We start from the raw sequence: 16,689 nt of genomic DNA, 5'->3' as shown, positions 1-16,689 counted from the left end.
TAGACCCATTCCCATGTAGTTGCTACATTCCAGTTTTTTTTTCCCCAAACATCACAGAAGATGAGCTTTTCATCTAAATCGTGAAAGGAAACTATGGGGTTTTTGTGCTGTTAGTTTTTCAAATTTCCTTCTTCTTCTTCAGGAGTTTACACAAAGGGCAACCCTAGTGCATTTGTTTCCTATTGTTTTTGTACTTCAATGGTCTCCAAGTACACGTATGGTTGGGAGTAAAATAATTCAGAATTTCAAATACATTTAAAAATATATTTTAAAATGACCAATGAACTATAATTAAAATATTGAAGCACACGATCTTTTTCACTGTAAGGCAACTGGACAGGAAAGAGAGAAAATGGGGAAATACTTTGACAATCACCTTCCCCATCCCATCCTTCTACAGGTCTGTTTGACATTTTACCACAGAAATCCACTCTGAGGCACATAAGGCTGACAGATCCCACAGCAATGTTATAACAATAGTACTGAAACAGAGCAAATGAAAAACCTGTTCAAACGGTGCTGCAATACTGCAGATCCAAAAATGTATTACCGTATCTGTACTAGCACCAGCCATAAAATATACTATACAGGAGAAAAGCACACTCACAGCAGTTTACAGAAATACTTCCTTGATTCAGTACAGCTTGTTTCTGACCAATGAAAGCACTTCAGATATTGTCAGAGTAAGCAATACGACAATTTCAGATACCAATTACCGCAGTTCTAAAATCCGCATTTTATTTTACAAGTAAACCGAATGTGCTGAAGTGTTTGTTCACCTACCTGACTGACTTTAGGTAAAGTCTTGGACTGTGGAAATACTTCTGGTTCTTTGTTTTGTTGTACAGCCTAATTTGAAAAGAGAGCATAATTCACAACTTGGATACAGCAGTAAGTAGTTTTGTTTGATAGTTTTTATTCTTACATTATCACTGTACCCAGAAGCAAGAAAGATCAAACCTTGGCTTTGCCTATGATTGTAATTAGAAGAGGCAACCAAGTTTGTACAACCTCCAAATAGGGCACTACAGAGAATTACTACTGCCTTTGGAGGAAAAAAAACCCACAAAATCATCTAAAGTAACATCTTTACTACAGAAGTAGCCAATAGTAAAGCAGAGCAACACTAACTGACAGAACGGTTACAGTGCAGCCACAGGCACTAGCCTAGCAGAGCAGCAGTAACATTTTCACCTAGTCTCTCAAACCAAGCTTATTGCTTGGGGTTATACTGAGGCGTAGACAATAGATTTGCCTGCAAGAAACAAAAAGTTTAGAAGACCCCTTACAAGTGATTCTCGGATAGTACAGATCAAGGTTGTTAATTAGACAAAACAAATCAGTTTATGGCCCACTTTGCTAAATAACATCTCAGTGGAGTACACAGAAATCCCCAACAGAAGTGGTCAATACTAAAGTGGTACGAAACTGCCAAGGCAAAATTATCCAAAACATGAAGCTGTTAGTTTTGTACTTTCAAAGAAGGCATGGGCTATATACTTCCACAGAATTAACTCCTGTAGCACCAATTAATCTGCAACTGCCAATTTCTTCTCAGATTACATTTTTGCTGCATTTTTCTGACACAAGTACAGGCAAATTCCTTAGAATGTATTCATGTAATAACAGCAGCAGCCTGAAAAAACTCTTCCTCCATATAGAAGTCTGTCACTGACGGCAGGTACTAATGGCAAGAATTAGATTTCAAGGTTCACAATCTGATCGGTCACACACAAGAATTCCTTGATTATTTTTAAAAAGCATATATGTAACAGCATAATTTCAAATGAAAAAATATTTGCAGCCTATACAGTTTAAATCTGTAGGGACATAACTCAAAGAATACCTGCAGGGAAGGGATTTTTTTGCTGTTCAAGGTTGATGATTTACTGTGTGATTCTTTGAAGCTTTCTGGTGTTGCAAGTTGGCCAATCGAGGCAGAGATGTTTGGTGTTAAGGAAGTCTTAGTGATAGACTGCTGTTGCATTTGGTCATGCTGTGGAGTCAACCTGAGTTTCTGGAGAAGATCAACACCTGTATGGGACGTGTTTGAAACAGTTCCTGTATTTGCTGATGTCAAGGGTGTTATAAGCTGGCTCTGGCCAGCCATTAAATTCTGTGGAGCATGGTTCACTTCAGAAGGCTGATTCACTAGCGGGGTTATCTGCTTGGTAGCTTGCTGCATAACTTGCATTAGACTGTTGTTTTGCTTTAGGCCAGGAAGCATTTGAGCAGGAGCAGCATCCATTGTTGAGGATGAATTAAGTATAGGGCTTAAACGAACTGAATAGCTTGAAACATCAGGCTGGGAAACCGAGGCTGGAGGTATAAGCATAGGTGTCAAACATTCCTGTTGACTCAAAGGATTGGCACTAGCTTTAACGTTCGGACTTTCCGATTTCCCTTGTGGTGGTTGTATTACTGCTGTCTGGTCAAAGGAAAAAGGCAAAAGCAAGTTTTGTTGCTCTCTGGCAGAGGAGTCAGTCTGCAACTTCTCCATTCTCTCTGGATTGGGATACAGAGGTAAAGGCTGTTCCTTTGGTACAGAGGTCCCAAAGAGTTCTTCTAAAGTCAGATGCTTTGGCCTTGACTGAAATGGCTAAAAAGAACAGAGAAGGAAGTTTATAATTAATATAATATAATTAATTTGGAAAGAAAAGATTAATGTGCCTCTGACAAAGTCAGTATTATAATTTCAAGAAAACTATGAAAAACAGCTAGGTCAGATGTATTCAAAATACAATTTGGAAATCAACTGTCCTCTGTTTAGAGAAATGTTTAAGTCCATTTCATTTACGAGGAATATCCAGTCTATATAAACTAATCACATCCTGCCTCTCCCTCTGACTCGAAGGATTTAGGACATAAATATTGTTGAACCGTGACACTGCTAATTAACTCAAGACTAGCCATGTTTCACAATACAGCAAATTCCAAGAGACTCCGTTGATATAAAATGAGCTGGATAACTGACAGCAGCCATCTAAAGCTGACGGGATTCAAGCCACGTCAGTTGTTCCAAATGTGAACAAATAATAATATACTAGTAACTGCACACAACCATGCAGACTACCACTTTTACTTCAGCAAATTAAACTCTATGTTCAGTTATGGCCTTCTGCTGAAGCACTATATGTTGGTAATTTCACAAGTTTTAAGCAGGCAAAAGTTCTAAAAGTTTTAACTCCAGCAAGCCTGGCTCTGGGGAAGACATTTAGAGCCACCTGGGGTTTGAAATGTGATAGCTACAGTGTTTTGCTGAAAGTGTAATAAAACATTAAGCCGAAGTTGGTTCTGTCACTAAATCCTATACTCACATTAATGTAAGGTACTGAAAAAAATACACATTTCCTCTAATGTGCTGAAAGTCTCTTACATCAAATTTCCTTGAAGAGAAATTTAAACAGCATTCCCTATGTTAAAAAAACAATACAAGGTCAGCAAAGAGAAATAGCTGTCCACTAAGAACTTGTGTATTACTGTTATTTTTTTCCCCTTCAAAAACAAGTTATGTTGTGAACAGTGCACTCCTATCAAATCATATGTTGGCTACACAAATAGAAAAATGCTTCTTTCCTTATTTTAGGAGTCTCTTCAGAAAAAGGATTAGTCTCAGTATAGGAGAAGTCCTAATAAGACAACTAAGGTGACACATAGTAACAAAAATAACCCAAGTCATTTGTTTTCACTTTCTCCTTTCAAAGAAAAAGTAACAACAGAATGAGAAAGCAAATCAAAGGTAGGGTTGAGCAGACCTGCATGCATTTCAGCTGCTGAAGTAGCAGTACAGTATAGTTCAAACAGCTGTCCAACAGATTTCAAATATTTTTGGAAGCATTTAAAAAAAAAAAATAAATCAAATCTAATGAATCACAGGCTCATGCTTACCATTTTGCAGAAAAAAGAATGCTTTTTCTCTAGGAGTATAATCAAGGAGTTTGAGCTAACTCCTCATTCTCTACTTGCCAGTTCTACCATAAAATAAGCAAGATTTATTCCAAGCCAGTTATTTTAGCTGGAATTGTTTCAAATGCATTTTTCTACAGAGAAAAGAAACAGCTACTAACAACAATATCTCAAACTGTTCCTGCTTTTTTTTTTTTTTTTTTTTTTAGGTTGCACAGGACCAGAAGTTATGTAAAACAGCTGGATTAAAATATAACCTTCTGTTCAGAAGACTGAATGGCCTGCAGCATAACTCCAGCATGTTCTTATGGTATGTCAAAACAAAGACAGTATTGTACAATGACAACTACTATATCACAACATTGCTATGCTTGTTCCAATTTTACTAACACTGATAAGAGCAATGAACATAGTGCAGTGCAGATAACATGTAAGCAGCCTAGCACAAAGCCTTGAGCTTGAAATCTTACTGAATTCTGCCCAGGTTACTCGTTTGTGCCACCAATGCTGTTATTTATTAATAGCTGGCTTAATGCCAGGCACACTCATCTTGCACTTAAGACATTGTACTGTTTACAAACCTTGCCAATTCCTATGCTAGGAAGTCTTCCTATGAAGCTGTTTTCAAATCCACTAATCTTACCACTGTAAAGACCCATTCTTCAAGGACAAAAATTCTGTTAAGGAGTAAGTGACTATTCCATCTGAAATTCTGCTTTTAACCTCAGTATGACGAGCTGACTGGCCTCTCTTTATTAACTCACTGTTATCTATCATGCTCCAATCTCGGTCAGGTTAGCCGCTTCCATGGATATAGACACAAACATCGAGTTAATTCCCAACGAGATACACAGCACATCCCTTTGCTTGACTCATCTCTGGCTGAGTTGCATTTTAAGCATGTCATCAACTCACTGTGTTATGGAGACCCTCGTCTGCAGGGGCTTGCAAAGAGGGCAACACGATCATTCTACTTGATAGGAACAGAGCGTTGCCCAGAGGGTTCCTCCAGAAATCATTTCAGATACATTGAGACATGCGAATCAGCAGCCAGAGCTTGTGCTAAGAAATTTAATTTCAGTGTTCTAGTTCAGTTTTGCTGACCACTGGTGCAAAAACATTTCATGATACCACTTCGAACCTCTAAATATCACAGAGCAGACATCGATTTGTCATTCCCACATCTGTGACATCCTTAGCAAGCAATCAATACACAAATGTGACATTCTGAGAGAGGTTTCAGGATCTCAAAGTACTTATATGCACAGTAGTTTTTAATTTCACTGGTCATCTGCTCTAATGAGGTAAAAACATACTCTTACTGTTGAAATTGTTTTCTTCATTCAGTAGCCCACATTATTAAAAAAGAAATTAAGAACAATCATCATTGTACTGTATTTGAACCCACCCAGTTTTACAAAAGTAAAGTATCATACATAGCAACCATTTCCCCCCCTCAATATCTCTGCAGCTATAGTTTTAAGTTGCTCAACAGAAAAGGCATTAAAGCACAGTTTTACCTGCTCTGTAAATTTGTTAATTATTTCATAGCATTTTACTAGAATCTCATCTTTCTGATTTTTTCCCCTTGTTACTTATTACTGTTTGGCAAGTTCAGCCATTTCAGCTAATTATGTGGCCAAAAAGACTACGTTTCTTATAAACAAAGCCTCAGGCAGCCCTCTGCCAGGCCTCAAGCATAAGCATGCAGCAAGCAGAGCTGGCTGCCAGGGGTCAGTCTATCACTTGTGCTGGTTCTACATCAGAAGTGCTGTTGAGATGGAGGGCACTGTGACAGCCAGTAATCCGAAGAAATTTCTCTTGTCCTCCTGTTTTAACCCATCGACTGAAACAGATTTTTGCTACTCATATCCTAACCTGAACTAGATATTATTTTTACTACAAATTAAGTTTTTGTTTACAAATATTAAATGAAAGATCACATTTTCCTCAGGCATTTCCTTTTTCAGACATGGTGGTTTACTGCATTCAAAACAACAGTAAAGCTACAGGAAGGACCTGGAGGCAGACTCCTCCAGATCACCTCAGTGGGGTATTTTCTGTAGAGAACTGCTCCTGATCTTTCTGTCCCCACTGGGTGGCACTGTAAGCAGGTACAAGTCGGTACAGAGAATTTAGATGTAGCACAAGCTATCATTTTAAAACCAATTTCTAGAGAGTATTATATGAAGGTGCTTTGTTTATAAATGCTTACCAGAAAAAAGGCAATTAAAGTCAATTAATGAACTTTTGCAGCCTATATTTCAACCACTCTAGTGATTATACTATATAAGTAGTATAGGGAAAGCACGGCTTGAGCTTCTGCTCTGAAGTCTACAGAACAGCGTACAACGGACTGATGCCATATTCACTCTGTCGCTGTGACACTGGTGATTTTTGTCTGCTTCCTCACCCTGCAGTCATTTTGCACAGAACTCTACACTATCATGGACTGACAGCATAGAGCCCACGACACACCAGGATCTGAGTTAACCCATTTAAACACACTTGAATATTCACTGTACCGTGGACACCATCTTATATTTTTAAGCATTAAGGCAAAAAAATGGATTGTAGGCTCCTAAGAGCCTTAAAACCCACTAGTTTATCTAGAAGGTGGTGGAGGTGGTGAATCATACCAGCTGATCTCAGACAAGCAGTCAGGAGATGAGAATAGAGACTAAAACCCATTCTTAAACTGAATTTACACTTTCAAATGTATTTATTTTAAAGTTAAGCAAAATACATTCAGCAAGATGATGCTGCAGGCATTTCTGGTACAAAAACAAAGTACTAAATAAAGAAGTAGCACCTTATATATGTTTGAATTAAACTTACTTGATCTTGCACTTGTAATGAAGTGTTTTGTTCAGAAGTCTCTGTGCTTTCTGGCTTTGTGGCATTTGCATGTTGTTGCACAGCAGAACTTGACATGACACTCAAATCACTGACTTGATTCTGGGGAAAAAAAATACAGATCCACTTTGGTCAAAATATTGACTTTTGACAGACATCGCAGAATTCCCAAGTCTCAGGAAGTAAAATCATACGAAGATATACATTATCTGGCACGTGTTCATAACACTTTTCCTTTTATTTTTAAAGGAGTGAATAAAACAAAGAAAATAAAGACAGGCTTTTCACATTCTTTTCCTGCATTAGCTGCCATTGAGGACATTAAATCAAGAACTTAAAGCTGCTTAGAAAAAAACTTGTCAGAAATCATTCTGAAGCGACTGGATAAAGGGCTTGTTGATGACTTATTTCCACTAGATTTTAATAACGTGCAATATTTTCAGAAGATGTTAACTGGGTTTTAGGTGAATAAGGCTAAAAGGACAAGAAAGTCAAAGTAATAAGCTTACAACTGTTTACAGATTGGGTTGACTTTCATGTTTAACAAATACATAAACAACACTTATTACAACCTAAAGCACTAGTGGAAGAGCAACCATAGAACTAACAGTCTAGCATTTAGTAGATGAACCTAACTACACCTTATCTCTATATGGATGAACATCAGCACAACACACCATTTCTTTGTCACTTACCTGTCACAGCAACAAAACATAGGTTAAACCTTTCAGCAAGAAGTTAGAAACAATCTGAGCTTTATTATTGTTTTCTAAATCTATTTGAAAGAGATTAATACAAAATGGACAGAGAAACAACTCCTGCCTTTATGCCTTTTAGCCACCAATCTGAAAGGTTAGCAGGCTTCTTTTTGGGCCTGAAATAGTGGACTGCCTTAGAGTTACTTACAGAAACAAAACAAAATACAGAGATTTCCTTCACTAGAGGATAATCCGCAATATTTCCATTCTCAGAATGAAATACACACAAAAACACTATAAAAAAACATCCATTCACTTCATTAAAAAAAAATCTCAGAATTCATTCATTTTCACATATGGCCTGGATGCAGCAAGTACTTGAAGGATTTAAGCTGATTTGGAATCCTAGATTAAATCACTCAGACCTTCATAAATCTCTTTTTCACTCTCTGCCCCCTTCTCATGCTGACACTCTGCCAATCTCTCGTGGGCTGCACACAAGGATTACTGTATGATCCATCTGGAATGTACCATGCAAATAAGTACTTTCTGCTCCTAAATACAAATTCAAGTGTAATTACTGAGTGTCATAAAATAATTTTTAAAAAATTTAGAAAGGATACCTTAAGAAGCCATCTTCAAGTTGCTTGCCTAATCATATTAACAATGATGTATGCTGGTTACGAGGAACTCTATAATTAAGGTGCCTGAATCTTGGCACTAAAGCTGAAGCGGTCAGTAGAACATCCTCCAAAAAGTTTGCTCAATTCTATTTATCTACCAACTTGTTCAGAACTGCAGTCATAGCAGGTTAATGGATTAAGTTTGGCAGATTCAGTTTTCAGCTCCCATACATACAAAGCAAAGTTTTTCTAGTTACAAAGGTGCTCTAAAAGCATCAGGCAGCAAAATCAAGATTGAGATGTAAAAAAGTCAGATACGTAGTACATCTGTGCATTTCCATACTGTGTGACAGCTGCCACAGCCTATTTATCAGTATTTTACTCTTCTTCATCCACTATGCTTAGGAATTCTGTTACTAAGGAAAAGCTTTCAAAAAGACCAGAAAATTAAGAATGGAGAAGCCAAAATATCTGGAGTGATTTTTTTTCCTTTGATAAGAAAAAAGCCTTCCATTTCTTCAAATCTGTCTTACTTGATACAACATTGAAAAACGAGTCATTCAGCTTTTGATGCTCCCTTTTGTGCTCTAACAAAAACTGCTACTTCTTATGAAAGCCAACATTGTGAAAGACCTTCTTCTCAAACAGGATTAATGCATCAAGCATTAGAGGCAGATTTGCTTTGGTATTTACATTAAAACATTCTGAAAACAATACTGATTTTCACAAACTAGTATCTAGTCCAGGTCAGCTACGGTCTATGGTCTGTCACATTCATCTATCCTCACGCTACGTGAAAAACTGCACAGAAGTTGGCTTGCACATGGCTTAGCCCACGTGTTTTTTTTTCCCCTCCCATTCCACAATGTGTTGTAGCAACCTAGAATCCTATGAAGACCTTGCATTTACTCAGTAGGAACTCTGAAGCATCCCACACCACGAGAAATAAAACACTGAAATGCTTCTACCTTTCTCCCACCAATAGAAAAGAACCCATACCATCTCTACCACATTATGCCAAGACATTACTATTGTATATTCTTGTATCAGTAGGCTTAGAAAAAAAATGCCTTCAGAATTTCTAGGGCAATTTGTGCAAAACCCAGAAAAAGTAATACTTGTGTCTTCCACATTTGAATTTGGCTCTCAGGACTATGCAAATTAATTACTTCAACAGAACTAATATTTTCCTTCATTATCTGAACTTGTGAATTTAATAGTGGCAAAAGACTATTCTGCACTCAGAACCCACTGTTCTGAGATAATTTATTATGGGATAGACACATGGTAGGCAGAATGAAGTAGTACACTAGGGAACAGCAGGAAAAACTTACACCTGGTCTACAGCAGTTAAAATATGCTTTATAGAATGTAAATGTGCACTGACTAAATTGCAACCCTTTTCCACGGGATTTATTTACTATTAATACTGATATCGTCAGGTATAGTATTTTTTTGCTACTCCTAGAGACAATTTTCTCACAGCATTAGCAATTCTTGTGGAATGGGTCTATCAAGTTCCATTTTCAAGTCATATGACAGAATCAACGAGACTTTCTTAATACGGTATAGTGAGGAAGCAAACAAGGCAGCAGTGTGACAAGGCTACTGGAACAACAGCAGAGAATGCTTTCTCTTTAAAAGAAACACATTCGAGTGTGTTAAAAACTACTTTCTATATAGGCTTTCCAACCAACAAAAAGATAAAAAATTGGCTAAGTTGCCTGCTTAAGCCAAGAATTTGACCTTGTATAACCACAGCCCTGTAGGTCACTGTGCATCTCTGCTCGTATCACAAACACGGGATAGTACACAGCTAGTGGGCTCTTTCTTATTTAAGGCCAAAGCAATTTGGTATGCAACTCAATGAATGTTGTTGATTTTGGCACGAATAACAGCAAACCTCCTCCAGTGATTTTCAATACAGAGGGAAAAAAACTAAAAAACACACATGTCAGCTACTATTAAGAATATTCACAGAAGTGGAGCTTCAGGATCAAAAAAACCAGTCATCTACTCTTCTACAGTGTTACATATACGTTCACATTTTCTTTGTGACTGATTTCAAGACATGACAGTAGATAAATACCGATACTATGGAGCCTTGGCATCTATTTTAGAAAAAAAAGTATTTGTTGCATTTGCTTCCCCAGGTCTCTGTTTTCAATACAGTGCTTTTTCTCCAGGAGGTAACAATTCAAATATACAAAATTACAGGCCCAATAAATTACAGATTACATGTGCTACTTTCAATCTTAGATGACAGCATACTACACGGTACAACTTAGTACACAAGAATACTTCTCTACCATTGCTCTCTCACAGGTCACAAGGGATGCATTTCACCAGACTCCATACGAGGCCTTAACCCCCTTACTCGGAAGGGTTTTCTTTTGCTCATAATGCAAGAAAATAAATACATTTCCTTACTCGCTCATATTCAACCTTGGCTTTACTGAGCATTTCCAGGATGTCAATAGGTCTGTTCTTACTGCAGCCATTTGTTCTGCTGGGACTTTTTCTGTCCTGAGAAACTTGTTGCGATCTCTGAGCTTCTTGTTCTACCACTCTGTAACAGGAAAGGAGAAATGGGTTTTCAAAATTTTATCTGGAATGAACATCTTGTAGAAGACAGTGAAGAAAACCACAATTCACAGCATATAAACACATTTTGTTCTGCTTAAATGAAAACCTAACACGTAGTTGGCCAAAGTTACAAACACAGCACTGGTTTTTAAGTCAGCATTTGCCTGCAGTAAACACTGCTTCTGTAAAACTGTCATTTTATTATAAAAAAAATGTCTAAACATGTGGACATCAGTGTCATACAAAGAGTATAGGCATTCTAACAAAGACTGAGTAAAATAGATTTTTTTTTATTCCTTACTTCTTAACACGCAGTGTTTCCACGTTCAGCCACACCAGGTCACGCTATTCAACAAAATCAATTACAAACCAGTTCTAATTTAGGACAAGGCCTACCATTAGAAAACAACACTCAGGGGAAGAAGACAGCTGGCTCATACCAGATGTCTCTGGAGCCAGTAAGGAAAGAAGCTTAGAGCAAGCTACCTTTCCTCCCTCTAAGAGCTTTGGAAAGAAGAGCAAACCATTTTCTTCTCTAGCTGCCTAGCAGTAAATCCAATTACTTGTAGGCTTGTAACAATGCACTTCCTCTGGTCTTTGACACCTACAGCTCATTCACCACTTATTCACTACCCATACTGCCTTAAGACTAAGAAAACTTGTTAAAAGATGATTAAGATGCACATAAGGAAGATGTATTCCTCATGCATTTCATTAACGAAAGTAAAGGCAACATACATTTCTACCCTTAATCCATATACAGTTCACAAGATATACATGGCCATGCAATGCACTAATGCTTATCTTCTTGAAATAAACACACACCAGCCTGTAATCCCCTCTTTTTTTAAGCCTGCATTAATCAAATATGTTAAGAAAAAAAACAAGCACAGAAAGCAGGGCAGAGCTCTGGAGCTGGCACATCACCTAAACTCTCATGCTGCAGAGCTGATGGGGCAGCCGAGAGGTGCCATCACAGCAATCACAGAAAGTGTCAATCATTCCAGCCTCCAGTTTCTTCTGGTCAGCTAGGATTCAGGAATAACTCTGCAGCGTATAGACTGCTGAGTAAATAGATATTTGTATGTACCTCTACATTACCACTCTTAAAGAAAAAACAGCACAAGTCTGCAATTCCTCCCAGTTTTCTAGCAGCTAAGACCCTTCAGTAGAGTTCAACCGGGTTTACTTCAAGAAAGATTAGATTAAGAAAGGCAACAGACTTAACCAGGAAAATTAGTTTCAAAGCTTCTAATCATACACACTGCTTATTTATCCAGATTTTCATTATTCAGTACAACTTTCTCTATTTGTATGCAAGCATTAACCTGCAAACCTAACTCAGAATCTGGGGGCCAATCTACTCTGCCAGACAATTTCTAAGAATTGCAACATGTGCTGGTTTGGCTGAAGCAGCTCAATACTGTACAAACGTTTCTATGGTGACACCATCAGAGTACATTTTGTTCTAGCACCCCACATGGTCATACAGTCCTGACTTGGGACTTGTATAAATGTAAATCCAAAACTAGGGATGAGAGAAGGCGAGATGAAAGAAACAGAACACTTTGCTGAGATTTAAGTGTCAGCGTGGCTACATCAGGAAAAATAAACACTTCAGTTAAAGGGCAAATTCTGGACAGCTGAAGTCATGCATGTTCTGCCTTGTAGGTGAAAGGAAGGCTTGTGGCTTTGGACTCTCCTTTCCTCACTAGTTGTTCCAAAAGCTTTCAACAAAACACCTTCCCATTGAAATGATACTAGCTGGTATGAAAAAAATTTCAACAAGTATATCAATTTTACAGAGGCATTTCAGAAATATTTCTACAGAGCATTTCACAATTGTTTTTTGTGTCCACTACAAGGTGTTACTTACCTTTTTCATTTTTTTTTTTTTTTCTTAAAGAATAATAAAAATTATCTTCTCATGTAGACAAGCATAAATACCTCTTCAGTGTAGCCTTGTGCAGGTTACATTCAGATGCTGGCGGGAGTAAATGCCCCAAACTCTGTACCCCCAAAACTCAGATACAAGCAATGAGCTAGAACTGGAAGAGTATCTCAAAATAGTTTAGGTCTGATGGCTGAAATAGGTTAAATCAAGCCTACAAGCTAACCTCAGTATAAAAATATTACAACTTTCATGTCAGAAAGCAATGAAGTTCCACAAAGACGTGGATTCTGGCAAATATGAGGAAAAACTCTGCTTTATGCCTATGCCTTTTAGAAATCCTACCCTTCACTAACAATTTCCACTTGACCCAAATTAATTCCTTCTGAAGTGGTTTGAACACTCCTATAGACTTCTTTCACACTAAGAAGTATTCCAGAATTTTCTAAAGACAACGCTCAGAAACACCTTAGCTGGAGAAAAACATCAAAAGAAAAAGCTTCCACTAACACTAGTCTATACTCTGAGTACACTCTGTATGCAACCAGGATTAAGACTTCTTTAAACAAGGCCTGCTGTTTCTTTCCATTATATCAGATAGTGGAAGAGGCACACATTCCTTCAGGGACACAGTAGTGGTTGTGACAGTTTGCTAAAGAATAACTGCAGTTACAGCACTAAAAAAATACCTGGCACAACCTCACAGAAGAGTATGGGTGGAGGACAAGGAGAGAGAGAATGTGAGAAGTGAAGATTACAAAGCCTGTGAAGAGTAATTTACTTTCCTTTTGAAAGATAAGCCACCAAAATATAAATGGAAGGCTGGCAATCTTGTTAACTCAATCTGGCACAATAAGGTCAACTCAAACAGCAGGAAAGAGAATGCAGATCTCCTTGCAACCTTTTATGGTTATGTTTTTGAATCGCGGAGGTGCTCAGAAGTCAGTACATTTTCCAATAAGCAACACAACAAAACCCACCTAAACCAACTGGTACTAACAGCCACAATCCAAAATTCCACTGCTCACTACAAAAAAAAACAAACAATGAAGCAATATTTTTGGAAGACAAATAGTTACTGAAAAATACACTGAAGTAAAGTATGGTAGGGCCTGCTGCCATGCAGAAAAATGCTAAATACCTCTCTCAATATACAAAAATGGCTTCCTCAAATTCTTTTGTTACTCCTAAAGCAATGCACATGAGTATTTAAGCATTCTATATTCTAATAATGCAGAAAGACCTAAAAAAAAAAAAAAATCACTTAAGTAATGAAAGGAATGAAGGACTTACTACTAGCAGAACTTCAGCTAGCACGGTCAACTTACACCAAATTAATACTTCTTATTTATTTCCATGGAAACTACAAGAGATAGAAAGAGCACAATAACACTATTTGAGCGTCCTGTAGCTGAGAATTTGTTGTCTTTCAACAGTCACCACCACTAGCTATGCATTTTTGCCAGCAGTGAACAAGGCCCATGCGCTGAGCTAGTAAAGTCTGTACCAGCAGAAGTGCCCTGCTGCTGAAATGCAACACCTACCACTCACTGAGCTCATGTCTACTGTTTGGTCTCCATAAACATTCAGCAAGCACCAATATCAGTGGATGCCATTTTTTCCACATAGAGGAATTTAATCCTATCCCTTTGCTTCATACACACATCCATGTCGGATGCCCTTTTGTCAGACTGCCCGTCTGCTGCCATCCGTCACATGACAGCAACATGCCATGGAATACTGCCTTTCCACCAACAGTCAACTCTGATGTCATGGGCCAACGTAATACAGGAGGAGAATTACTTTCAGAGCAGTCCTTGTAGTAGCAAAAGACAATCATACTGACACAGGGGTCCATGCTGTTCAGAACAATGTAACTATCTGCATTCTGTAAGTATTAAATCAGTAAGTTTTTATAACTACATATTTCTCTAGTTTCACTTGCATCAGAAGTTTTAAGCGACATTGGTCAAGACAGGCATGAAACAGATTTTTAGGAATGTTAACTCTAATTTCAGTTTCCAACATCTTGCAACCCACAATCATTCCAATACCAAAAAAAAATAATCAGCAATTCATCTTGAAATGACATTCACACTACATCTACTTTACATACTATGTTTGCCTGTCTTTAAAGATGACATGACTTGAAAGACATTTTGCTGATCCATCCAGCAGAAAATTCAGAAAGCAGCAATGGTGAAGAAAAGCAAAGCAGAGTACAAAGGAAGAGAAAATACTCCATAAAACACATTCCGCATTTTTGCTGGGGTGACTACCCCATCCCATGCTTCTAAACTCTTCCCTTTTGCAGAATCACAGAACTGCAGGGGTTATACTGAAAATGTACTTAAGCCTATTCTCATCCTCTTCAACAGATCAGACAATCAGCAGCACAACACACCTGAAGCAAAGAAATAACCACAAGAAGACTCTCTACCTTCCAATCACTAAGCACATCATATTGCAAACTTAACCAGCTTCAGCTTCCCTTGGCCTCTCTTGTTCAGACTTCGACACTCTGAAGTCCTTTCCAGCAGTGCCAGTGCGACCATCCGCACTACAGAACAGATGCGGTAACTGTACAGCTGTACGGACAGCAGCTTGAACAGTTTGTTACTGCAAACACAACTTCTAACGTTTCTTTAAAACAAGATCATTTCACAAATGCTCCTGCTGCAAAAACTGTGAAGAGACTTCAGGAGTCTCAGGAGCTACAAAATAAGAGCAGACGTGGCAGCATTATAAACAATCTTTTATCTCCAGAAAAAGAAAAAAATAATGAAATCAACACTGAATAATAACCCAGCAATTTAGCAACAACAAGCCTTTTTATTTCACTATTCAGCCAATGCTCCTTATGCAATTTTTAGTTCTGCAATATTTCTCTCTATGCAAAACAAAAGTACAATACATAGTGGTTGTATTACGTAAAAGAATTACAAAGAACAAAACAGCAGTACTTACTTAGCCATGAGTTTTGCTATTCGATGACAGTCATTCTTGTCATAAAACCAGATACTGTAAATTGACACTTGAAAACAAGGAAAAAAAAGGCAGTGTAAGACAACAGTTGGTAAATAAATCACTAGGAAGGAAGCAAAAAAACAGCCCATTGGCTCTGCAATATGTGAATTAACATCAACTCAAACGTCCTCTGCATGATCAAATACTTTTTAAATAAGTGATTACAAATAGCATGTAAGCAAACACATACACAGTGTAAATCAGATTAAATGGATGCATGACAAAACTTTGATGTTTGATCACAAATAAAAATATCAAGGAAATAACATACCAGATGCCTTCTTACTACAGTTGCAACCCTCTACTTAGAATGGCAGATTTTACCACTAAACTAGGCTAAAGACCCCCCTTGTGTCAGGGTTTTTTCTTTTTTTTGAACACTCATTTTTAAATTTGTCAGTTTTTGCAGTTCAATGAACACATTCAAGTTTGAGTTACGAGAATTCAGTCAGAAGCTCTGTGGAAGGTGCCCTCTCCAAATTCTTTTTTCTAAGGAGTAATAGTATTGGAAGGAAGTGGTAGCAAAGCTCCAATCACACTTTCACATTCACGGAGCAGCTTAAAACTAGATGCAGATTGAACACTACTCATTGAAGGCAGCAATGACAAAACAGCAAGGGCAAAAGGATTTCAGCTCAGCAAGGCACCAAGCTCAACCTGGCTTTCAGGACAAGGAAAACTCCCCGAAAGTTGGCCAAATTAGATACTGACCATTCAGCTGAAAGACATCAGAAACATGGTCAGCAGTGCCACATGGAATTTATTTAGCAACCACATCGTAATGATGTCATTTTTACCCTCAGACATCCTCATCTCCTCATGGGATGGCCCACAGCTGTGCCAACACAACAGATCTCCAGAACCATATTTGATTCAATTCACACAGCTAGTTATTTCATATCTTGCTTCACCAATGAAATTTACCAATGCAGAGTGTAAAATTTCTCAAAAGGCAATTAGACACTTTACATGTTGCCACTGGATTGTTTTCATGCCTGAAAAAAGATATTTTTAGCCTAAGTCATCTTTATATTGATGTTCATGCCAATATTTTTATTAATTGAAATCTGTAAAGGGAAAGAATGAGTTAAAGATACATATT

The 16,689-nt window shown here is 37.8% G+C and overlaps 1 protein-coding gene across 3 annotated transcripts in view; it reads right to left on the bottom strand.

The window, feature by feature from the left end:
* DCP1A (decapping mRNA 1A) overlaps positions 1–16,689 on the bottom strand; it is a 30,227-nt gene that overhangs the window by 3,849 nt on the left and 9,689 nt on the right. For all 3 annotated transcript variants that reach the window (XM_042880435.1, XM_042880436.1, XM_042880437.1), the window contains 5 exons: positions 15,528–15,594; positions 10,514–10,652; positions 6,745–6,864; positions 1,847–2,599; positions 784–849 (listed from right to left, as the gene is read on the bottom strand). In XM_042880435.1, coding sequence (XP_042736369.1) covers positions 784–849; positions 1,847–2,599; positions 6,745–6,864; positions 10,514–10,652; positions 15,528–15,594 — 1,145 coding nt within the window. The remainder of the gene's footprint in view (positions 1–783; positions 850–1,846; positions 2,600–6,744; positions 6,865–10,513; positions 10,653–15,527; positions 15,595–16,689) is intronic.

This window comes from Lagopus leucura, unplaced genomic scaffold (assembly GCF_019238085.1).
Source record: "Lagopus leucura isolate 7727_CA_CO unplaced genomic scaffold, USGS_WTPT01 Super-Scaffold_100026, whole genome shotgun sequence".
NCBI lineage: Eukaryota > Metazoa > Chordata > Aves > Galliformes > Phasianidae > Lagopus > Lagopus leucura.
The sequence above is the reverse complement of the archived record's forward strand: the minus strand, read 5'-3'. Positions and strand labels throughout refer to the sequence as shown.